Source organism: Engystomops pustulosus, chromosome 5, assembly GCF_040894005.1.
Source record: "Engystomops pustulosus chromosome 5, aEngPut4.maternal, whole genome shotgun sequence".
NCBI lineage: Eukaryota > Metazoa > Chordata > Amphibia > Anura > Leptodactylidae > Engystomops > Engystomops pustulosus.
In genome coordinates, this window is record NC_092415.1 from 106,886,263 (window position 1) to 106,912,857 (window position 26,595).

A 26,595-nucleotide genomic window follows, 5' to 3' on the forward strand; every position below is an offset into this window, starting at 1 on the left:
TGATCTAGGGTGTATATGATCATTTAATTCCAGACAAGAAAAATTGGGGCATGGTCTGACCATGATGCTGTTCCAATTGTGGCAGAGTTTGTGATCTATTGATCTATTGACTAGGAATAAATCAATCCTAGGAAAGGTCCTATGGCTGGGAAAATAGTAGGTTTACTCTCATGAAGATGCGTTGAGGCATCTTAGTATCTTAGAGATGTTCTTATTGTAGCCTTCCACCTGTAGAGGGGGTTGATCTATTTCTGCCTGAGGTAGTCAATTGAGTTGTCTGGTAAAATATTAAAGTCCCTGTATGTGAATAGGACATTCTGTAATTCACATATTAGGATTATATATCTCCTTTTTGTGTCTGAGTGGACTTCTATTTCTTTAAAGGATACATTTACCTTTATGGCTATGCATACTCCCGCATGCTTTTTCTTGGCATTTGTGATATAGATATGGGGGATTTTTTTTTTTGTAGACATAGTACTTCTGAGTGATTTTAGTGCTTCTTTCCACACCGAAGACCTCTTAAAAGGAGAATTGAGGCTCTTGGTGTTGAGAGATAAGAATTGTTTCATATTTATTGAAAGTGAAGTAACCTAATTATCCCTGGTGGGGTAAGGAAAGACTGTACGACCTGTGTTTTTTTTTTTTTTTTTTGCATATAGTTGTATATTCTGGTATGGAGCTGGGAGATTATTATTATTATTATTATTATTATTATTATTATTATTATATATTTTTTTTTTTTCTTTTGCACCGTGTGTATTAAGGCCTCTTTTATATGGAAGAGGTGTATTCTGGATATGGTGTCTCTGGGAACATCATCAGATAGAGACATAGGCTTTGGAAGCCTGTGGGCTCTGTCTATTATGATCTTTGATTCTGGTACATCTGGAAGCAGAACTTTGGTTAACCCCTTAGCGCTCCATGCCGTAGTTGTACTGCACGGAGTCCTGCGAATAGCGCTCAGCGCAGTACAGCTACTGCGCGGAGACTATGCCGGTTCAGCTCTGCACAGTAGCCGAGCCGACATCGAGGGTTGCGGGATGTCAGTGGTAATCTATCGCTGACATCCCCGGGTAACACCCGTGGTCGGAGTGGGCTCTGATCGCGGGTGTTTAACCCGTTAAATGCCGTGGTCAGCGCGACTGCAGCATTTAACATGTCTTCCGGGGGTCTTTCCACCACGATCGCCCACCACGGGGGCGTTGATCGTTGCTATGGCATCTCTGGGGTCTGATCGGGACCCCAGAGATGCCTGAAGGCAGTGCCTTTAAGATGGCGTCTGTGACGTCATCTTAAAGGCACAGGGTCAGCCTAAGCATGTGCATAGGCTGACACTGCTAATACCCTGCAATACATCCTGATTGCTTGTTCATGATAATACGCTGCAATACTGATTGGTTAATCATGTCCCATGGTGAAACAAATAAACTCATTTTACTTTTACTTTTTTAACAAATCACTAAAAATGGCCATAAGCCCCAGAACATATAAAGAGACTTATAACGCTCAAAAAAGTCTAAATCCTAACACCAACCCCACATATATTGTATCACCACGTCCGTAACAATCCATAGAAAAAAATTAAATAACTATTGATCCCGTACGATGAACGCCATAAAAAAAACCTGCCCAAAGTTATGATTTTTACCTATTGAATCCCACAAAAAATGCAATAAAAAGTGATCAACAAATAATATGTACTCAAGAATGATACTGTTGCAAAGTACAACATTTCCTGCAAAAAACAAGCCATCAACCAGCTCCATAGCCAAAAAAGTTAAAATGTTCTGCTACTTGGAAGACGGTGATGCAAAAATGATAGATTTTTCCACACTTTAGGGTTTTATTTGGCAAATTTAGTAAAACATAAGAAAAATATTCATGTCTGGTATCCCCTTAATCGTATCGACCCGTAAAATAAAGATAACATGATTATTGGGCTAAACGGTGAACAGGAAAAAAAATCCAGTACAGAATTGATGCTTTTCTACTCGTGACCTAAAAAAAAGTTTCTAAATTTTCAACAATGGGGGATATCAACCCCAAATTTGTAAAACTGGAAAAAAGCATCTCATCCTGCAAAAAAAAAAAAATGCCATCACATGGCCCCAATAACGAAAAGACGAAAATTTTATAGCCTGCAAAATGGGCCAATGAGGAAACTAAAATCTTGGCAGCTGCAGGTCCCTACTTCCTTTCTGTGCCTCTCCGTGCACCCATAAAACAAGTCATGGCCACATGTGGGGCGTCTCTGAAATTGGGAGAAATTTCATAACAAATTGTATGGTGGATTTTCTCTTTTTATCTTTTGAAAAAGTGTAAATTTTAGGGCTAAATGAACGTATAACCGACAAAATTTGACCATTCTAAATTTCACCTTCATTTTGATTCAATTACTATGAAGATCTCAAGGGGTTAACAATCTTCGTAAATGATATTTCTGATAGTTTGAAGGGTGCTGATTTGAAAATGGGCTGCTAAATATGTAAAAATGAATTTAAAGCAGTATTTATCCCCAAAATAGTAAATTTTGAAAATACGGAAAATCGATAATTTATTATTTTTTTTTTTTTTTTTTTGTAAATAAACGCAGAACTTATCAGCCAAAATTTACCACTAAAATGAAGTACAACATGTGGGGAAAAAATTCTCAGAATCGTTGAGATAAGTAACAGTGTTCAAAAGTTATAACCATATAAAGAGACGCATGTCAGAATCCAAAAAATGGGACTGAGCCTTAAGCTACAAAATGGCTCCGTCCTTAAGGGGTTAAAGATATGAGAGAGTCTCTTAAGTCAGCCGGTGCAATGGATTCCGGAATGCTTCTGAATTTGACATCCTTTCTGCGGCTTCTGTCTTCTATATCGGTTATTTTCTCTTTTATAGCTGTCACATCGTTTGCTAGTAGTGTGCATCTATTAAGTCATTATGTGAACCAGTCAGCTCCACCATTTTGGATTCTACTTGGCTCACCCTTTCTTCCAATTCTTCTACATTGTTGCTTAACCCCTTAACAACTGGGAAATGGTGAAAAAATGCATTTGCCCTGTTTTCTTGTGGGCTTGGATTTTACAGCTTTTACTGTGCGCCCTAAATGACATGTCTACTTTATTCTGTGGGTCGGTACGATTATGGGGATGCCAAATTTGTATAGGTTTTATGTTTTCATACATTTACAAAAATTAAAACCACCTGTACAAACATATTTTTTTTTTATTTTGCCATCTTCTGGCATACTTTGGTGTACGTAGCTGTGGGTGGTGTCATTTTTTTTGCGACTTTTGATGGCGTTTTCATTGCGATCATTTTTAGGACTGTGCGATCTTTTGATCACCATATTATAGATTTTTTTTTTTTTCCAATATTTTTCAAAATGGCAAAATAGTGCCATTGTCGACTTTCTTTCGACTTTCATTACGGGGTTAAATGCAGTGAAAAACCGTTATTATATTTTGATTTGGGCATTTCCGGACGTGGTGATGCCTAATGTGTTTATGATTTTTACGGTTTATTAATATTTATATGAATTCTAGGCAAAGGGGGGTGATTTGAATTTTTAGTGTTTTTTTATTTATAATTTTTTTTCTTTTTACTTTTATTAGACTACCTGGCGAACTTTAACCCTAGGTTGTCTGATCGATCCTATCATGGATATGGGAATTTTCCTCCTCATTCATTACAATGTGCAATGAGCACATTGTAATGAATGTGTTAAAACGAGACAGCCTCGGGTCTTCGGAAGATGACGTCACTGGGATCGACGATCCGCGGAAGGTGGTGGCGCATGGGTGCCGCCACGTTTTTGAAGCCACCGGCAGTGCTAGCACCAATCGCTGGTGGTACCGGTAAGCTTTTGCTGCAATATGGAACAAAGACTTAGCGGCTATGGAGAGGGCACCTAGGACCTGGCGCGCAAGGTCTGTATGAAGAGAGCCTCTTAGGGCCACCATTATATATTTTATACAGTCCTCTAAAGCAGCTTGTTTTGTTGAAGGTATAGCAATAATGGGGTCTTCTGTAAGATGAATTGATGGTAATTCTGCTGTACTATCTGCAATTGTGGACATACGTGGTTTCTGCTTTGCTGGGCTAGCAGACGGAAATGCTGTGTAGAGTGAGGCTTCACACGTAGCAGGCGCCATCTTGGATCTTATCAGCGTGTCTGTGCTAATGTTCCCTCATCCCCGGCCAATAAAGCCTTGGAATATGGTCTGGGAGGAATATGGTCTGGGAGGAATATGGTCTGGGAGGAATATGGTCTGGGAGGAATATGGTCTGGGAGGACATTTGCCTACCTGGTGGTTGTAGGTAAGTTTTTGTTATTTGTCGGGAATGGAACCCCTTTGACTGCTGGATGGAGACGATCCTCCTGAGCTGTATTGTGCGGCGCCGCTCCGTGAATCTCAGTCCGACTAGAGACTCTTTATCTTTTTCGGGCCAACTTTCAGACTTTCTTCTGGTGGCCATCCTGGGGTGCAGGGGTGAGAGAGTTTTTGTGTCTGGAGGGTCTCTTTTTTGCCGCTTTTAGGAGGCCTTATAACGGAGCTCTAACAATGCACGTCCGTGCTGGAGCTCGTATGTGTATTCCTTTACATTGCTTTCCCATTACTAGAGCTCAGAGCAAATAGGATGATTCATGTAGAAGTACAGACAGCACACACCTTTCCTCAAGCTATTAAAATTCCTGAAATTTCTGTGACTGTCAAACTGCGCTTAGAAACTGTGTGCACAATACATAGGCTCCTGGAGAAACAATGAAGTCATGGAAAATAAAATATTGGCTGTACCTTTGCTCTTGAACACCTTCAACCATGGCAGACAACAGCTCCATAACTTAATAAAATGGGTCTGGCATATTGTACTATTGCACAGTATCAGTGCACATGCATAAAGTAGGCTACATTGTTGTGGTTTGACCATCAGTCACCATATGTTTTATCAGCTGAAATGAGGAGAGATCCCTATAGGGTTTATATATAGTGTTTGACAACCTATCTACTATTAGCAGTATTTTTGTTTTTATATTGAAATTTTGGGGAATAATATTCTAAATTAATAAATACTAATACTATTAATAAATACTGTCCCCTACTTACATACGACCTCTAGTTACAAACGGACCTCTGGAAGTTGATAATTTACTGTACTTTAGTCCCAGGCTACAATAAACAGCTATAACTGTTATTAAATATGTCTGTAGTTAAGATTTATTGTTAATATTGGTTCTTATGACAACCCAACATTTTTAAAATACAATTCTAGAGACCGAAAAAATTTTGGTTGGGGTTACAATTATAAAATATACAGTTCCGACTTACATACAAATTCAACTTAAGAACAAACCTACAGACCCTATCTTGTATGTAACCCAGGGACTGCCTGTAATGAAGTAAATTAAAAAAATATAGTTCAATTATAGGGAACCTATTGCCAGATCGCACCCCTTTTAAAGGGGTTATCCGAGAATAGCAATAAATTAGGAACAGGCTGGAGCGGGCTTTTTTAAAAAAAAAAAAAAAAAGTGGAGGATTTATTCTGGATACTAAAGTTTTCACAAATATGTCATAGTTTATGCTATTAAGTTTTTCTCTTGTGCTGAAAATTTGTTTTAACAAACTGCTTTTAATTTTCTGTTGTTGCAGTACTTGTGTTTTTATTAATCTTTCTTTGATAAAAGACCTATTCCTTCATTTGTACATTTAAGATTTTGAAATTTTATCTCGTACACCACCATGTGGCTTGGAAAACTGACTTGCCTCCGTATTTAAGACTTTAAAAAAAGATTTTGACCTAAATATTGTCAGGGTACACTCATTAAAACTTATTTAAATTTTTGCCTTTGGGCAACACTAATAGTCTTCCATATCCGATATTATAAAAACATACCGGTCACTTTTTTAATTATTTCAGTTATTACAAATTGTATCTCCACATTGTAACTGCCAAAACATGCCATTCTTTTCACGGTTTACATTTTTTTTGGACCGTACTATCTGAATGTACCATAAGAAATGGTTTGAACTTGTCATCCTGACATACAGTATTGTTTGCGCTCATTCAGTCACTTGCCAATAAAATGGTTTTGGGCTCGGTGCCACATTATGTTACTTTAAAGTTTGAATTGCCTTAAAGTTAACCAGTTACCTTTAATCAGTCCCTGCTGATTTTGCCCCTTCAAAGGAGACAAAGGACAGAAGAAGTGATATGGCCATGTGACCTCCATTTCTGGCATCTGCCTGGTCAGGTCATTGGATCATCACTATGCTTGGCTGTAGTCTCTTGCTTGCAGTGCATCCAGTATTGGCACTGTTGGGGTGAGACGTCATTTCAGTGGGACAATGTCCACAGAGCATGTAGAGCTTGTAGTTGTCGATGGCAGCCATCTTGGAGATAACTCCAGCTACTTTAGAAAGCCCATAAAATGTTGTGAATCATAATAGCAAAACATTTTAGTTCCATTTTGTGATTTAATGACATTGGGGCAAATTTACTTACCCGGTCCATTCGCGTTCCAGCGGCGGCTTCTCCGCTCTGGATTCGGGTCCGGCCGGGATTTAATAAGGTAGTTCTTCCGCCGTCCACCAGGTGGCGCTGCTGCGCTGAAAGTAAACTCATCGCGCCGGAATGCACCGAGCTGGACCAGGTGAAGGTAAGCGGTCCTTATGCGACACATTTTCGGTTTTTAAATGCGGCGGTTTTTCCGAATACGTCGGGTTTTCGTTCGGCCACGCCCCCCGATTTCCGTCGCGCGCATGCCAGCGCCGATGCGCCACAATCCGATCGCGTGCGCCAAAATCCCGGGGCAATTTAAGTACAAGCGGCGCAAAACGGAAATATTCGGGTAACACGTCGGGAAAACGCGAATCGGGCCCTTAATAAATGACCCCCAATGAGTTTTGTTATCATTTATAGCATTATGGGTATGGGTTTGGTATCAGATGCTCATAGTCCCGGAATATACCTTTTCAGATAAGAATTTCTCATCAGGAAATTGTTTATGTAGCTCATATAACCACAGAGACGAATATGAAGATTTGCCATATTTACTGTTCTCAAGTTATTTTCTTCGTCAAATAACAGGAAAATAATGTGCATAAGCATATAATCATTTGAAATTGCACACATTTGACATGTTATATTTAATAACAGGGCCCATATCAATTTAGAGGATTGTTAATTAAAAAGTAACAGCCAGGACAAGATTCTACCAGTCAGGTATGTCTCTGTATAATAGCTGTCTATTGCCAGAAAAGAAACTTATACAGGACATGACCTCTTTATTTTGATTAAGATACGCGGGTATAATTAAACTAATATTTGACTTATAACTACTGTACATAATTTTCATTTTATACAAAACGGTGAAAAATTTTTATAATAGCATAGATGTTGGCCAATTAAGATTAATGTTACCCAGGACCAACAAAGCACTGCTAATCTTAGAAAACAGTAATAGTTTACACTTTTATGTATACCTTGCATGAGGAAATACTGAAAAGAAAGGGGTGAACAACACTGATGTCAATCATATGATATTCTCTTTTCTTAGATAACAACGCTCATTAACCACAAAGAAAAACCAAGGAAGTCTGAGAAGACCTTACAGGCCATTCAGCGAGTGGGTCAGGCTGTAAACCAAGCAGTTGGGAGGTTTGTGACTGTAGGTGAAACCATAGCAAATGAGAACCGAGAACTCAAAGAAGAAATGTGTTTAGCCTGCTGTGAGGCAAAGCGAGCTGGTAAGCATCTTTTCAATAAAATCTTGCCGAGCAATTTTATACACCTCTGTATCTTGATGATTGGTTTAATCCTTCCATCTGTCATGTCCTACATGAGCTTCTTCTTGGTGCATAAGGATATTTTAGAGAATATAAAGCATGGCGGCAGCAAGGGTCAAAATATAAGTTAGTTTGTCCAAAAGGGAAAAATATTTAACATATAGGGTATTTATACTTTAAGCATTTTACAAATATATAAAGTAAAAAATGGTTTTAATTTAAATTAATGGATAGAAAGAGAAATGAGCAAAAAAAAGTAAATTCTCTGGAATTGAATGTTGGGTTGGTAATTGAATATTTAAAGGACATTTACTTTCAGATTTACCGATGGTAGATTATTGGTACTCGCCTCTCAATCTCCTCCACCTGTGCTGTAATCTTTCCTTGTCACGTTCCTTTGTTAAAATATTCAAATTGGTATAGCCCAGCAGAGCCCCTTACGACACTGCTGGGAAGTAATTTATTTACTCCCCCGACCCTGCTTTTTTCCTGTCTGACACTACCTACAGAGCTTGCTTTCTAGAGTTATGTTACCCGCTCTCTGCAAATCTTGCCAATGCATGGTGATTACTTTACTTGTGCAGCCCCAATGCTACCCAGCCACCTGCGCAAGGAACATATTCGCACATTCGCAATCAATACAAATTAGTCAAATATATACTTAAAGAACATCGACCATTAGATTCACTGATGTTATATGTTCTTGACGTACGTATTTGACTGACTTGTATTGTACAGGTTGGCATCATCTGTTGTACGAAAAGTAAATAACTCCAGCCATTTCCCATAACCAGTCGATATGAACATATAGCAAATAAGAGAAAACTATGGTGTGTGTGTGTGTGTGTGTGTGTGTGTGTGTGTGTGTATTATCATCAAAGCACAAAAACATATTTGGAAAGAACCATGCAAATTGTTTGTTCCTTTACACTATCATACTAGAATGGGAATATGGTGAAACCCAACCCAGTATTATGCCCTCTCCCCTATATGTATATAAATAGTTGTTTAATACTATTTATATGTATGATACTCATGCTCATATATGGAAAAAGATAAACCGCAAATTAGTATATACCTATACATATTTTAGCAATACTTATCACTCATCACCTGTATATACCATAGGCTGTGCCTTGAGGTGGTGAATGGAGGGGGAAAAACCATTCCATTGCTTCCGCCACTTACTCAGACGTATTATGTGTGACTATACTATTTATATACATTTAGTGGTGAGGGGATAATACTGGGTTCAAGATCAATCTGTCATGATTAAGTAAGAATCGCACCCCTAGATACTTTAAAAGGAGGCTGGTGCTTGGCATCATTGTTTCTCTTATGTTAACCATGGTTATCTCTAATTAAACACGTGCAGTCATCATTGCACTGCACAAAATTGGCCTATCAGGGAAGCTAGAAAGATTGCACCTCAGTCAACAATCTATCGCATCATCAAGGAATTCAAAGAGAGAGGTTCCATTGTTGCCAAAAAGGCTCCAGGGCGCCCAAGAAGGACCAGCAAGCACCAGGACAGTCTCTTAAGTGTTTCATCTTTTGGAACGGGCTTTCCGAGCTTTCTCAGGAATGGCAGCAGGCAGGTGTGAGTGCATCTGCGCGCACTGTGAGGAGGAGACTCTTGGCGTAAGGCCTGGTGTCAAGGAGGGCAGCAAAGAAGCCACTTCTCTCAAGAAAAAACATCAGGGACAGACTGCTATTCTGCAACAGGTAGAGGGAGTGGACTTATGAGGACTGTACTTTGAACATCGATATCAGAGAGGAATCAAACAATATGTTGATGAGGACTTGGGGTAAGGTCATTTTCTCTGATGAATTCCCTTTCCTATTGTTTGGAACATCTGGAAAACATCTTGTTCGGAGAAGACAAGGTGAGCGATACCACCAGTCTTGTTTCATGCCAACTGTAAAGCATCCTGCAACCATTCATGTGTGGGGTTGCTTCTCAGCCAAGGGAATTGGCTCTCTCACAGTCTTGCCTAAAAACACATCCATGAATAAAGAATGGTACCAGAATGTCCTCCAAGAGAAACTTCTCCCAACCGTCCAAGAGCAGTTTGGTGATCAACAATTCCTTTTCCAGCATGATGGAGCACCTTACCTTAAAGCAAAGGTGATGACTAAATGGCTCAGGAAACAAAACATAGAGATTTTGGGTCCATGGCCTGGAAACTCCCCAGATCTTAATTCCATTGAGAACTTGTGGTCAATCATCAAGAGACGGTTGGACAAACAAAAACCAACAAATTGTGACAAAATGCAAGCATTAATAGTGCAAGCATGGACTGCTATCAGTCAGGATCCAGAAGTTGATTGAGAGCATGCCAGGGAGAATTGCAGAGGTCATGAAGAAGGGTCAACTATTGGGCAAATATTGACTTGCTGCAATAACTCATTCTAACTGTCAAATGTTTTTGTTACTCATAATATTATTGCTCTTGTATTTCTGTATGTGATAAAAACATCTGACAAACACACATAAAAACCAGAGGGCAACAGATCATGTGAAAATATAATATTTGTGTCATTCTCAAAACTTTTGGCCTTGGCTGTAAAGAAACAAGCTATTTGTATCGTTTTTTAAAAATTGTTTTTAATATATGCTATTGTGCTTTGAGGATGATATGGATGATGGAGACTTTACGTGCATACATAGCTTGCCATGGGTTTCCAATTCTCTTGTTTGGTGCACTTAGTTTTTGTGATACCTTATTTGTATAAACTGGATATACAATTGGATATATTTTTATACGGTACTATTATCCTTGTACATCAAGGGAGAAATGCCCATGTAAGCTTGTTTTCATCATGTCCTTACTTAACATTTTGTTAAAGTACAGAATTTGTTCGTATTTATTAGTCTTTCTTTCATTTCTTGTGTAAATAGATTCGCCGCCATAGCAAACAGTTCTGTATGTGCCAATATTTATTCCTTGCACATCATTCATTAGTAATACAACAACTGAGATGTGGCTCTGCTGATAAGTCAAAGACAAACGGCTGGATTCTGAGGAATTACAACTCAGCATTTCTTACTCATAGAAGATCGATGGTGGGGTGGAAGGTGGCCTTTTTCTTGTGACCTGAGGACATGGAAAATTCATGGCTGCACTGCAGTCAGGTTATATTGCCAGATTGCTAAACTGTTTTATTTATACACTGAACGACTTGGCCTTTTTTAGTTTTTTCACTTCCATTTTTCACTCACCAACTTCAAAAATCTATAACTTTTTTATTTTTCCACATAAAGAGCTGTGTTATGGCTTATCTTCTGCGTAAGAAATTGCACTTCATAGTGACGGTATTTAATATTCTATGGCTTGTACTGGGAAGCAGGAAAAAAATTCCAAATGCAGTGAAAATGGTGAAAAACCACATTTGTGACGTTCTCTTGTGGGCTTGGATTTTACAGCTTTCACTCTGCGTCCCAAATGACATGTCTACTTTATTCTTTGGGTCGGTACGATCATGTGGATACAAAATTTGTATAGGTTTTATAATGTTTTCATACATTTAAAAAAATTAAAATCTCCTGTACAAAATATATATATTTTTTTTATTTTGCGATCTTCTGGGGCCAATAACTTCATACTTTGGTGTACGGAGCTGTGGATAGTGTCATTTTTTGCGAATTTTGATGGCGTTTTCATTACTATAATTTTTGGGACTGTGCGACTTTTTGATCACTTTTTATAAAATTTTTTTATATTTTTCAAAATGGCAAAAAAATTCCATTTTCGACTTTGGACGTTATTTTCCGTTACGGGGTAGTGAAAAAACATTATCATATTTTGATCGGGCATTTTCGGACGCGGCGATACCTAATGTGTTTATGATTTTTACTGTTTATTTATTTTTATATCAGTTCTAGGGAAAGGGGGGTGATTTGAATTTTTAGTTTTTTTTATTAAAATTTTTTTTTAAACTTTTTTCTATTTTTACTTTTACTATTTTTCAGACTCCCTAGGGTACTCTAACCCTAGGTAGTCTGATCGATCCTATCATATACTGCCATACTACAGTATGGCAGTATATGTGGATTTTACTCCCCATGCATTACAATGTGCAATTAGCACATTGTAATGCATGGGTTAAAACGAAGTAGCCTCGGGTATTCGGAACACCCGAGGTTACCATGGCGACGGATCGCCGCTCCCCGTGACGTCATCGGGGAGCAGCGATCCACAACAAGATGGCGGCACCATCTCTTTGAAGCCGCCGGTAGCATTGCCGGCAGCGATCGAGGTGAGAACACCCGCGATCGGTGCTAGCACCGATCGCGGGTGTTACCGGTAAGCCTTTGCTGCAATATGCAGCAAAGACTTACCAGCTATGGAGAGGGCTCGGCCCGCGAGCCCTCTCCGTGCACCGGGACCTGGCGCGCGCCGTACTAGTACGGCGAGCGTCGGGAAGGGGTTAAAGGGAATTTCTTAAGTTTCATTTCAACATTCTCTCTAAAGCATGAGAAAAAATGGTTGAATCAAGGTTTGGATGATTTTTTTTTGTTGGCCTCCTGTTAAATCTACTAACATTCAAAATAGATTTCTCAAAACAGTTATACATTACATAATTAATACCATTGTATGGTGCTATGGTGCAAGAAAGGTACTGTTCAAAAATAACTTTAGGCAGTTACTACTTCAGTCTACACCAGTGATGGCAAACCTTTTACAGACCGAGTGCCCAAACTAAAACCAAAACCCACTTGTTTACCATTAAGTGCCAACTTGACAATTTAAACAGTAACTTATTGCTCCCTGTTCTTCCACAACATTCAATCGTATTGGCCTCCTGAGTACACCAATATAGTTGAAAGCAGGAGGGCAAATTCAGACATCATTATAGCTTCTCCCCAGGATCTCTCTGTACTGGAAGAATCATGGGGCCATCAAAAGATAATTTGGTCCTGTTCACACCTTCTCACTCTTTCTGCAGTTCTAATAAGTCAAGGATGTGTCATCTAAAAAGAGCATTGAGAGCAGCAGGAAGATTACAGTCCTGTCTGCTAAACTCTGTCCTGGGGCAACAGCCTGGGTTCCCACAAAGAGGGCTCCAAGTGCCACCTCTGGCACCCGTGCCATAGGTTCACCATCACTGGTCTACACTATAAACCACAGTCTTTCTGATAATGTCATAAGGCACAATCTTGTAACTGCAATATCAAAGGACTGAAGGGTTTGGGACTCTACATACTCTGGTTGATGAGTATTTTTAGTGCTTTGGATACTTGAATTATGCCATTAAAAAGTTTCAAAATAGTGTTTTCACAAAATTTGCACAAAATATATTGCTACATTTTGCATATTTATGTCACTTATACTCAACTTATACTCAACTTTTGGAAAGTGGGTGTTGTTGGTTTAGCAAACTTATGGACATCAATTTGTCAAATGCAAATAAAAAAGTTTTAAAATTTTAGTCTCTCCTAAATAGAGGCTTAATATAATGGAGTAACATTGTAGGACTAAGATTTGCTCTAATCTTTACACTTTGGGGCACATTTACTCACACGGCCCTGCGGACCTCACGAAAGTACATTGCCCGACGATCTTTCACTGTGCGGCGATTAACTAAGATCATCCGCCCGATATCCTGCATGTGTCACTTTCCCGCTCGGGTCAGACAGAGTTCACCTTCTTCTTCCTGGTGCATGTAAGCGCTTGAGCCTGTGACACAATTTGAAAGTTAAATCCTGCGCTCAGTCTGAATCCGTCAGATCGTCCGACAGCACACCCACCGATTTCTGTAGCGTGAAAGTCGGCGTAGCTGCGCCTCAATCCCATTGCGTGCAAATCCCAAAAATGTTGGAAAACCCAATGAAATTGCAATATTGAATGCTTTATATAAATGTTCTGTACCCAAATAAGCTCCTTATGATACGCTCAAAGAACAATGTAGTGTCATGTGGGACTTAATTACTTTTCTGACCTTGCAAGTAATATTTCAGGGCCCATGTTCCCATGTTGCTCCTGAACTGACATCTTGCTTGCAGAACTTCAGAAATGTGATGGTGTCTGATTCGTATTGAAAAGCTCAGGAATCGGACTGCCGCATTCCCTAAATAACTTAGAGGTCTGCTGATTCCTCTGGCTCGTGTTCACTTTCTCTCATCAACAACAGGCACGCTGTCAGTCAGGATTTCATGCAATAACAATCCCCCTTTCGGAGTCTGTGCTATATCAAAACCGTCCCCTGCTTTGGTGGCCTCGGGGTGGATTGCGTTTCCAGGTTTAAAGCCAGGACTGGTCGTATTTTTCATTGTTTTGACTTATTTTTTTGCAAAAGAATTGCAATGCATGGATTTGTGATGCCATATTTACAGTGTTTTGTATGTTTTTGTGGCGTTGAGTCCTTGTCTTATCTGCATGGTCTTCAGGGTAATCTTGAAGTACGGGTATGTCATTCCACTCAACCCCAGTAGGCAGCTAGCTCTAGTGTTTCTCTATATACCGGTAAAACCTCAAAATAATAATACAATCAATGCATCATCTTATTTTTTAATCTGGGTACAGTTTTGAAATCATTGAAGGCTTACTTTTGGGGAATACTATGTAATAAGATAACTGAGGGGAGAGGATTTCTAAAAATATGAAACTGATAATAGGTATAAAGGTAAAATTGAATAAGAAAAATATATATAAGCCATTCTATTGTAAATAAACACAATGGAACAGAAAACTTTATTACCGTAATCCCTGAGGGAAATTAAATGGTTTGCAATGGCTTCGTTATAATTACAATTATACAGACATGTAAGACCTTGAAGACATGGAACCATTTTTATAAAACCGTATACAAATATTGTTTTTATATGCATCTATTTTGTAATATTCCCCCATAATAGGAATACATGGACCTCACAATCTATAATTCGGGGACCAAATATCCCATATATGCCACATTCACACATCAATTGTGACTAAAAACCCACAAAAAAAATCTTTCAACTGACCAATATTGTAATAAAAAATATATACATTTTATAAAGGTAAAGACCAAAAACCACATACAAGAAGTTATTTGAGAAAAAAAAGTGCATACACCTGTCAGGACAAGTACCTGCAATCGGGACCGGGTAACCCAGAAACATTGCAAATATGTCCTACCACAATGATCAAAAACAGCCCTATAAGCACACTATAACCATTGTGTACCAGACAATTGAGATGCATAAAGAATAGGAGTAAATATGAAGGTAAAACTCGCCCAGACCCAAGATTATATATAAACACAAAATTAGTTGCACCGCTGCAGACCAAGTGGACAAGGGACCAAGGCAGCCTGTGATGTGGTGTGGTGTGGTGTGATGTGATGTGGATGGGGTGGCAAAGTCCCCATGCATATTGCCCATTGAGATTGCTCCATAAGGGGCAAAAGAATAAATTAATGTCTTAAACTTTTTTTTGCCCTGCCCCTGAGGGTATTGTGATGACCTTCTAGTAGTTAAAATGGTGGATTTGAGGGAATGCCAGCAATTTAATTTAACCCTTTGTTTATTTTTCTTTTCCAGTAGAGGTAATGGGGAGGTATAGAAAAGAGAGCTATACAATGAGAAGTCGGCATAAAGGGGTGGGGGGTGTAAAGAAAAAGTGACATTTTAAGGTGTGGACTGCAAGAATTGTGAAACTACAGGAAAAGTGACACTATAGGAAAATGGCTGCAAGAAAGAGGGCATTGTAAGAGTTGGGCTATGGGAAATAGGGCATTGGTTGGGGACATAGATTGGGTTATGTATGGAGTAAAGGGATGGGGCATGCCAATTTTTGGTGCAGTTGGTCCCTGCTTAGAAAAGGTTGGGAACATTCACTATTGCACTGGCTTTCGTTTTTACTGTATAGAGCTTCATATTTTTATCTTTTACTCTTTCCCCCAAGATGCCATAGCTGACAGCGCTCTGACCACCATAGATAGTCTACTCAATCCCTTCCTATACACTTAGTGTCCACTCTAATTTGTTATCATAGTAAAGCCCCAGATACTTGCAATTTATTTATCCTCTCTACAGGTTTTCCATCAATCAAGAGCAAATTACCCTGTTGTTCAATAGGATCACCACATTTTACAAGCATTCTCTTAGTTTTTTTCCAGTGTTTAGTATTAAAGAGGACCTGTCACCCTGAAAAACGGCACTAGGAGCTGCTTACTAAAATAAGCAGCTCCTAGTGCTTAACGAAACGCGATGCGCTGTACACTAGAAATGCCGGCACCGCCTCTTCCCCGGACCGCCCCGCTCGCTCTATAGGCCAGCAGTGACTGCCGCGCATCATGTGTCGGTCACCGTCCCTAATCCCTTTCCCTAATCCCTTTCCCTAATCCCTTTCCCTAATCCCTTTCCCTAATCCCTTTCCCTAATCCCTTTCCCTAATCCCTTTCCCTAATCCCTTTCCCTAATCCCTTTCCCTAATCCCTTTCCCTAATCCCTTTCCCTAATCCCTTTCCCTAATCCCCTTCCTAAATCCCGATATGTTCCCTAATTCACAGTTCCCAGTTCACCGCTCACAGCAAAACCATTTATAACCTATCACTTCTCTTAATACAGCCTGTGACAAAAGGGTTGTCCAACAATATTTTGAAAAACTTCTGCACTGGAAAATGTAAATAAAAAGTAGTATCAGGGAACACTTCCCTTGTGAGTTGCTCCAACAGGAGGTAGTGACGGTACTAGTGACAGAGACCTGATAACTGGTGTCCTTTAATAAAGTAGCATTGCATTTAATGCTTGTTTCTCTGATAAAGTCAAAGAAAGGAACCATAGCAAATGCTTCCTTTCCTCTAGCAAGGTATAGGTAATGGTTTCAAAGCATTATCCACATCTAAACTGGGACAAGAGTGTCCAGTCTCTGGAAAAGATCTAGATCCCTCCCAAAATAAAGCAATCCCTAAATTGGTGGTTTCTGAAAAATAACTTACAAAGCGCTGTCCCATGGAAACCCTTTCCATAGGTTGTGAAAACAAACACCAGCAAGAAAGGCTGGGGAGCTCACAGCAGCTTATCCCCACGGCTTAGGTGGTCTGGAATCAAGCGTTAAGTTCAGCCTCATCCAACCTCCGAGAAATTACAGCAGTTCGGGAAGCGCTTTTAGCATTCTATTCCGAAATCCGTTCATTCAATGTAAAGATTTTATCGGCCAATGCCACCATGGTTGCTTATCCTAACAAGCAAGGGGGTACTTGGCGCATGAAACTGAACAACCTGGCGTCTCAAATTTTCATCTGGACAGAAAAAAAAACATACTTTTACTCACGGCGGTACACCTAAAAGGGGAATTAAACACCAAAGCAGACTTCCTAAGCCGAGTCCACAGAGTTCTGCCAGATAACCCAAAAATGGGGAATGCCGAAAGTGGATCTCTTTGCATCCAGGAAAAACCATCAGGTGCAAAAAATTTTCTCCATCAAGAAAATTCTAAGGGATTAGATGCTCTCTCTCAGCCCTGGCCTCAGGGCCTTCTATATGCGTTTCCTTCCTTTGTAGTGTGGATCATTTGTATTTCCCTTGATATGAGAGCAAAGGCGAGAGTGATCTTGATCACGCCACTTTGGGAAATGAAAGCTTGGTTAGCTTTGCTACTTCAAATGTCGGCAGGAGATTTCTGAATTCTTCCCCTGAACCAAGATCTCCTGACTCAAGGCCCAGTCTGTCATCCCAACATTCGTCAACTGCAGTTAACAGCGTGGATGCTGAAAGAAACATTTTAAGAAACAAAGGCCTTTCATATCCAGTCATATCTTCATGGTTTCAGAGTAGGAAGAAGATGACATCAAAAATTTACTTATTGGTCTGGAGAGTGTATCCTGATTTTCACCGACACTACAGTTGAATTCCAAAATATAGGCATGATACTGGATTTCCTGTAAAGGAGTCTGGATAAAGGGCTAAAAACGAATACCTTAAAAGTTCTTTTGTCTGCTTGAGTGCTTACTTGGATACAAAACTCATGGAGAACAGCTGGAGCAAAAGATTTCTGAAAGCTTCAGAGAAAAGGTACCAATTTGTCTGCTCCAGAGTTCCCCCTTGGGTCCGGTTTCTAGTCCTCAAGTGCCTTACCAAACCTCCATTTGAACCTATACAAGAGATCCCCTTAAGACTGCTTTCACTTAAGACTGCTTTTCTGTTGGCGGTTACTACTGCAAGGAGGATTGGTGAAATACAAGCTTTTTCTCACAAAGCTCCTTATCTTCAAATACTGAACGCCAGAATCATCCTGACGCATCATCCTCTGTTCTTATCAAAAGTGGCATTAATATTTCACAGACAACAGTCGATTGTTCTCCCTTCCTTCTGCCAAAATGCCACATCTACAAAAGAGATGCTTCCATCATCCTGATGTAAGAAGATGCATATTTAGAAAAATACAAAGGAATTCTGGAAATGAGACCATTTTCTCATATAGTTTCAGGGAAAGAATAAAGGATCATCTGCAAGTAAAGCTACTATAGCAAGATGGTTAAAAACTACCATTTTGGATTGCTATCAACCCCAAGGGTTATCCCCTCTAAAAGGTCTGCAGGCTCATTTGACGAGCAGTTTCCACCTCCTGGCAGAAAGAGCCTCTGCTTCGGTGGAAAAGATCTGCAAGGCAGCTACCTCGAAGAATCCTTTGACTTTCTTCCGCCTTTGATGGACATTGACTCATCTCCATGAGCTTTACTTCGAAAGTCCCGCCCTACTTTTATACTACTTAGTTACATCTCCTGTCAAGTGCCATTGTGGCGGTTTTGGGAAAAGATGATTACTCCGTAAATGGATTTTTCTGCAGTCTCCACAACGGCACAAGTCTTTTCCACCCTTATACAGGCAGTCCCCGGGTTACGTACAAGATAGGGTCTGGAGGTTTGTTCTTAAGTTGAATTTGTATGTAAGTCGAAACTGTATATTTTATAATTGTAGATCCAGACAAAAAAAAATTTGGCCCCAGTGACAATTGGATTTTAAACATTTTTTGCTGTAATGGGACCAAGGATTATCAATAAAGCTTCATTAGACACCTTACAGCTGATTATTACAATCTGGGACTATAGTAAAGCGTTCAGAAAGCTTCACCAGAAGTCAGAAGGGTCTGTCTGTAACTATGGGTTGTCTGTAAGTCGGATGTCCTTAAGTAGGGGACCGCCTGTATATTATTTTTTTTTTTTTTTAGTATTTTGTGGTGTTATTTAATAAAGTATTCAAACATCTAAACTCCTCAAAAAAGACTGAGGGGGAGGGACCACTTTTTTAAGTAAGATTTTAACTTGTTTCCTGTCCCTGGGAGGCGGGGAATCCCTCCTTTTCAAGTGTAGTTGTTGAGGCTACGGAAAATCCCATTACCAGTAACTGTAATCTTCATCTTTTGTTAGCTATATTGGTTCCTGTGATACACTTGCATTGCTAGAGAAAGGCACTGGATACAAGGGCACTTCGGGTAAATATAGTGCCCATTTCTTTTTTTTTTTTTTTTTTTTTCGCCTATTATTCACCAAATTAATGTTTACATAGAATGGATTGCCCACCTAATGGGCAATACTGTATACTGTTATCTGCATTTACTTAAATTAAGTACAGCCGAATATGTAATTCAATTTCTTCTTGGTTGTTTAGAGCATGAGAACTACAGTAAAGAATCATTCTTTGTTTATAAAAAATGAGATTTCAATTATTGTCCGTTTTGTCCAAGCCCTAGCTGACACTTATTTAAGTTTTGATTTCATGTAAACTGAGAATATTTGACAAGCACGGTATGATTTTAATTTTACTTATTTTAGAAATAAGGAGGTAATTATTGGACATGTTCAGTCAATTTGATTGCATATAGACACTTTTCACAGCTCAACATCCTTTGAAGGAAATCCCTTACTGCTGTGAGTTTTCAGGGATTTGTAACTTTTATTTATTTATATTATTTATCTTTTTGAATGCTTCCATATATGTGTATGAGAGGGAGTTAAAAGAAGTACCATATCTAATACACCAGCTCGGCTGGAAGCTAATAGAGAGATTTTCACTTTACTCTGCAGAATGTGAAACATGGGTACCTAGTGTTAAAAGGAACAAATGCATACAGAATAGCAGTATACAATGAGAGGGATCCCTGTAGAGTAAAGAAATTATTTTATGCTCAGAGCCTAATATTTCGATAAAATTAATAGTCCAAATAAAACTGCAATATAATTGAAACAACCTATTTTCATTTGGGAGTAAACTTAGATGAGACTGCGCTATCAGTTACTTTATATTTTCATTGTGCAAGTTAAAGGGATGGATCGCATCAAATAAATTTATGCTATGATCTGTGAAGGTGGGAATCTACCTACCTTTTAACAAGTAGTCCCGTGACACCCATGATATCAAACTCTGACCCATAACCCTGGGGGTGAGATGGGTGCAAAAACATTGAAAAATATTTTATATTTCAATAAATACACATCAGATTTAAAATCTGAAAATAGACATATACAGTATTTTCCTAAAATCTATCAAGGGTTAACAAATTCAAGCACTTAATGTAGAGCATTCAATATTTTGAAAACCTTTTTCTTGTTGCCTACAATCTTTAGAGATGAGAAGACATAAGTTAATCATTCTCTACAATGTGTGTGAGGCAACTGGACTCACATTAAACCAGCACCCCACGAAGAGAACAGAAAACTACTGTCCATTTAGTTTTTCCATGGTTAAGCTGAATTTAACCCATTCCCGATATTTGACGTAAAAGTACTGCATGGCGGGAGGTGCGTTCCCGCATTTTGCAGCATTATAATGCCATGCTTCTGGCACCGGCTCCTTAACGGGGCCATAACCCGTACCATTAAAATATCTTAGTTCTATCTTTGGTTCACTAACTTTTTTGATCACTTTTTAGAACATTTTTGGGAAGGGATTTTATGAAAAATTTAAATTTTGAGTTGATAAAACCTCATCAATAAGCTAATGACCCACTAAAATGAAGTATTTGTAAAGTGCTTCTGTCGCAAAAAATAAGCCTTTACTTCCAAATGTCCAAAAAAATAGATTGTATAGCCAATAAAAAGGGACAATGCATAATCTGCTCTGAATGGCGCAGCTCCCCCCTCAATGCCCTGATGTGTGCCCATACAGCAGTTTACCAACACATATGGGGTATTGTTAAACTCAGAAGAAATTGGGTATCAAACTTAGTGGAGTGTTTTGGTATTTTACCCAGTGAGCATTTGTACATTTTTTGAAAAACCCATTTCAAAATTGCATACAATTTTGTTTTATCCCCTGTAAAACAATTAAATGGTTAACAAACTTCATGAAAGTTGTTTTAAATGCGTTAAGGGGTGTAGTTTCTAGGATTTTACTTTTATTTAGGCCTCTTAAAGTGACTTGAAATCTGAGCAGGTCCCGCAAATGTTTTTTTCGTGTTTTGTGATTGTGTTTTTTTTTTTTTTTTTTTTTTATAAAAAATTGAGAAATCACACCTAAAGTTCAAAGCCCCATAACATCTTACAAAAATGAGAGAATGCATAAAAAAATCATGGAGACTTGAAGCAGACATTTGGTTAATGTTAGTTTATCAAGATTTTTTGCTGTTATGATTACGTATTGAAAAAGTAGAAATTTTTCAGTTTAAAAAAAATCAAGGCTTTTTCCAAATTTTCACCAAATATCTGATTTTCTCATAAATAAACACAACACATACCAAAAAAATTTTTCAACTAACATGAAGTACTAAGTGTCATGAGAAAACGTTTTCAAAATCACTTGGATAAAGCCCTCCAAAGTTATAACCACTTATAGTGACACAGGGCAGGTTTGAAAAAATGGGCCATGTCAGGAAGGGGAAAAGTGGCTTTGCCGTTAAGGGGTTAATTTCTGTAAAAAAATAGATATAGATATAGATATAGAGATATATAGATAGATATAGATATAGATAGATAGATATATAGATATATAGATATGATATGATTCCCACCACAACAAACCTCGGGGGTAAAAATACAGGGTCAACTTTAATATTTTTGGGTAGATTTTTAGGAAATATTTATTGCATATCTCTTTTCAATTTTCAACTCCTGTGTTTTTATCAAGAGATTCCCATTTTTTATTTAGATTTTTTTTTTTTTTTGAAGCAAAGCGCCAGATAATGGCCATTTCTATAGAATCTCCGTAGACGCTTCATAGTGCAAAGCAAATAGAAAAATTGGCAAATATGTACCTGTGCACAGCAACTACACTTTCTTGATTAATATATGGGAACAGTACAGAAGTGAAGGCAATTATGAGGACTATCAAAAATTATCACTGTCCATAAGTATACAAGGTAACATATGTACAAGCCATCAACAGGACATGTTACAGCAATATTAAAAATTTCATAGGAAACATGGATATTGTTAAGTAGTATGTGGAGTACCGTTGCTCTCACAGAAAGTGTCTGCCCCAATGTACGTTTCAGCTTCTCCAGCCTTTTTAGAAAACTAATGCTGCAAAAGGCATGTTGTTGGTCATCTTTTAGAGGTTTATCAGTAGGGGACCCCACCGATCTGCTGCCTCAAATGTTGGAATCAACACGTAGAATCTTGAGAACAACTTTCTCACATTGTAGTTGCTTGGATGGGAAACTGCTGCTTACTTCGTATTAAGATGAATAGGAGGTCTTATGGATTCATAGGTTTTTTTGAATGATGTGTAAAAATGTTACTTGGAAGTTGTCATATGTTCTTATTGACAAAATAATAATAATGCACCTACGAGAAAATAGAGATTCTTTCTGTAGCCGTTTTGCCCTAATTTCCTTCTTCTAAGCTCCAGAAGATTATATAGGTCTGTGTAATGAGGGTGCCATTTACTTTTTTGATGGTGGATAATGAAATTGTGATCAGAAGACACAACCAGACCGCCTAAGAGGGTTTTGGAGTCTGCTCAGTGTTTTTTCCTGGGGTTATAATGGTGAGCAATTCAGTAAACATAAAATCCACAACCAGACAATGTAAACTGATTAGAAAAAGTAACGTTTTACTGTCCGAGTCAAAACAATTAGTAGCACATTTCACTTAACTGTAACATGAGACAAAATAGGACCAAAGAAAAGCAGGGGATTAAGGGAAGTACAGACAGTCCCCTACTTAAAGACACCTGACTTACAGACAACCCATAGTTACAGACAGACCCCTCTGACCTCTGGTGAAGTCTCTGGATGTTACTATAGTCCTAGATAGCAATGATCAGCTGTAAGGTGTCTGTAATGAAGCTTTATTGATAATCCTTGGTCCCATTACAGCAAAAAAATGTTTAAACTCCAATTGTCACTGGGGCCAAAATTTTTTTGTCTGGATCTACAATTCTAAAATATACGGTTTCGACTTGCATACAAATTCAACTTAAGAACAAACCTCCGGACCCTATCTTGTACGTAGCCCGTGGACTGGTGTTGGAGCATTTATCCAGTATAAACTAGATAAGGTTACGACTCCCTTATTGCCAGTGCACTCCAGAAAAACACTCGCTTTCTGCAGCTCTTACCTGGTTGTCATTTACATATAAGAAGTATATGTGTATAAGATTTCTCCTCTGTGCAGTGATCTCATAATCCTTTATCAAAGCATAGGCAGCAAATACTGTACTATCTCTATCTTCTGTGGACAGTATAAATAACTACTTTTATACTTTTTCTCTTACATTTGAAGACAAATATATCATTATTATTGTGTATAACAGAAGCCCCCTCTGTGTAAAGTCTGTGGTGTAATTCTTCAAAAGGAAGTTCTTACTGCACGAGTGCTGCCGGAGCAGGAAGGATGGTGAAGCAGTGTAACAGTCTGTTAAGCCAGATCAGCAGGACTAGCATTAGGATCATTAGGATAACACATATAATTTTACCACAGTCACAGTGCCCGGATCTTTTTAACTCTAGTATAAATTAGGTCGAGAATTGATAGGTCCCCCATCATTATTTCATAGAGAATACTAGCATTTTTTACTGTGTGAAATAAGACATTATTTTTTTTTTTTTTTTTTTTTTTATAAAAATGAATCCATAGGCTTTATTTGCGTTTTGTTTTTCACAGGTGAAACTATAGCACAGTTGACAGATATGAACATTGGGGAACATCATGATCCTGATGGGCAAGGAGCGATTTTTACTGATAAAACTGGAGTGGTAAAAGCTGCTAGACTTCTGCTTTCTTCAGTTACCAAGGTGCTGGTGTTGGCAGACAGGATTGTCGTTAAACAAATTATCACTTCCCGAAACAAGGTACTTGAGTTTCTTTTAATGGGCACAATCCATTTGCAGAAAGGAGATGTGTTTTGCAATTTATCAATGACATCAGATTATATTTTTCCTTTGAGTGAACAAGCATTTGCAGGCAAAAAGTCCATTATCATTTCAGAATTTGATGCTACTACTTTCATGTTAAGACTTTTTTATTTCTGACATTTATTATGTGAAGAATTCTACTGTATTAGAGCTCTTGTATTTCATTGCAAAAAAATTTCCTTTTTAAAGTATGAAGTATGTACATATTAGATATAATTTAATATAAATCTCTTTTACTGGCGCAGCCCTTTCTGTTATTTTTTTTTTTCTGTTTTCTAACTCCCTGCTCTTTTTATCACTTATGCCTCATACACTCGACCATAGCAAGAATCATTGTGTTAGTCTTTTCACATGTTTCCATTTGTATTGCTTGGGGCTCATGCTTATCTAGCGCTATGGATACCACAGCCCTGAGCATGATATTATAGAGCCTTCCTATTCTTGATGAGATTTCTCAGTTACTAAATGGCATGTGCAATTAAAAAGATATAAAGTACTGTGCAATGATATGATTCATATACAGATAAAATCGGAGCATTCCTAATAATAGAGTGAGGGACCTGCTTGCACCCTTTTACAGTTTATAAGGAAATAAAGGTAAAGTACAAGGCAATGTAAGCCACAATATAGAAGAAACTATTCCGCGCAGCCCAAGAGATCTTGCATTTAATTCCTTTTATTGAGGTTTTACAATGTTTAGATGCTAGAGGGGGGGGGCTGTTGGACTAGATGCTAGAGGGGGGGCTGTGACCATTGCATTTCCCACCCTCAGCTTATACTTGAGTCAATAGGTTTTTCCAGTTTTTTGTGTTAAAATTAGGGGTCTCGGCTTATGCTCAAGTATATACGGTATATGGTTTTTTTTTTGTCCACTACAAATCAATTCTTGTCATGTGTCACGAACAAAATAAATAACCGCAGATCATGAATAAATTGCAATACTGCTTTTGTTGTATATTTAATAACTTGCACCACATGCTGCTGTATGTGGGTTGTGCAATGGGTCCGCTAAAAGTACGTATGAGACATATATCTGATGTTAAGAACACTATATCAGTTAGTATATCAGTTGCATCAAATCATTTCCTTGAGGTTCATTAAGGTGATTCAAGTTCTTTCTTTTGGAAAGGGATAAAAAAAAAGGTGAAAAAACAGGAGGAGAGGATTATAGAAAAAAAAGTATGAACCAAGAGACTTATTGGATTTCAATGTACTTGAGGCGCGATTTAATTCTTTGCTATCAGTGATAAGGTTCATAGTTTCACAAAGAATTTAAGGATCTTTTGCAATAGAACATATAAGTTAGTAAAAATTTTTTGGCATGTTTGAAAATGGTGAAAATTTTGTTACAATCTTATGTGTAGCTTTATTAAAAACAATTGTATGCATGTTAACATTCGCAGACATGTTTAGAATTTTAAATAAACATGAAATTATCTTAAAGGAGAATTGAATTGGTTCAAAAAGCGGTAAATGACTAAAACAAGCTGCTATGGGACACCACATTTAGTCTTTCATGTGATACTCACTCTACAATGCCATTGTGCTATAAGACATGTCCATCAAATTCTTAGGTTTGAAGTACAGTCATGGCCATAAGTTTTGAGAATGATACAAATGTTAACTTTTTTTTTTTTAATTCATTTTACAATCTTTCAATCAACCATCTGAAAGTGTTTAAAAGCTTACAACTTAAAACATGACATAGCTTTTTGAATTTACAAAGTTTCACAAAAACACGTAACTTCTTAAAAGAAAAAAAACACATCACATATTTAAGTTATTAAACCAATAAATGCTTCGACCCAAAATACCAAAGTTAACATAATGTTTGCAATGGTTTAATGTTAATAAATTGCCTACATTTCCCATAATACCTGTTAATGCAAAAAGTACTAAATTCAATCCATGCCCACCCCAATAAACCCCCCACCCAAATCCCCAACCCCAAAGGAGAAAAAAAGGGGGAAAAAAAAATCTCTTCCCATCATCAGTATCTCTTCCCGACAGAACTTGGCGTCAATCCATATCTGCCAATCTCTCCTTATTTTTTCCCAACCAGCTCCACCTCTTGGCATACTCGCAAAGGCTTTGGCTAGAATGGTATTATTCACAGTCCTCTGCCACATCCCAACCATTGGACTATCCTTAGCTATCCATTTCCTTATCCAGCAGAACCTTGCTACAAATAATAGTTTAATCAGAACGTGATGTCTAACGTTCTTACTTTGTACGGTGTCCAATAAACCCAGGACGCAGTTCTGGAGTGAGTCTGATATGTCAACCTCGATTAACCTTTCAATATCTTCCATTACCTCCCCCCAAAATGACCTGATCTTTGGACAAGACCATAACATATGTATATGATCTATATAGCTTTTTCCATACCACACTTGTTGCAGCAAACAGTCCCTCTGCCGAACCTAGAAAGGATTTTCGGGGAGTAGTATATACAATTTAGGATAAATAATTGGGCAAGGCGCTGGGCCGGGACCAAAAGGACCCTTTTTACATCCCTAAGTACCCTTTTCCAA

General features: G+C 38.3%; 1 protein-coding gene across 2 annotated transcripts in view; it reads left to right on the plus strand.

The window, feature by feature from the left end:
* CTNNAL1 (catenin alpha like 1) overlaps nt 1–26,595 on the plus strand; it is a 194,171-nt gene that overhangs the window by 63,222 nt on the left and 104,354 nt on the right. For both annotated transcript variants that reach the window (XM_072152805.1, XM_072152806.1), the window contains exons 2-3: nt 7,553–7,742; nt 23,811–23,998. In XM_072152805.1, the coding sequence (XP_072008906.1) occupies nt 7,553–7,742; nt 23,811–23,998 (378 nt within the window). The remainder of the gene's footprint in view (nt 1–7,552; nt 7,743–23,810; nt 23,999–26,595) is intronic.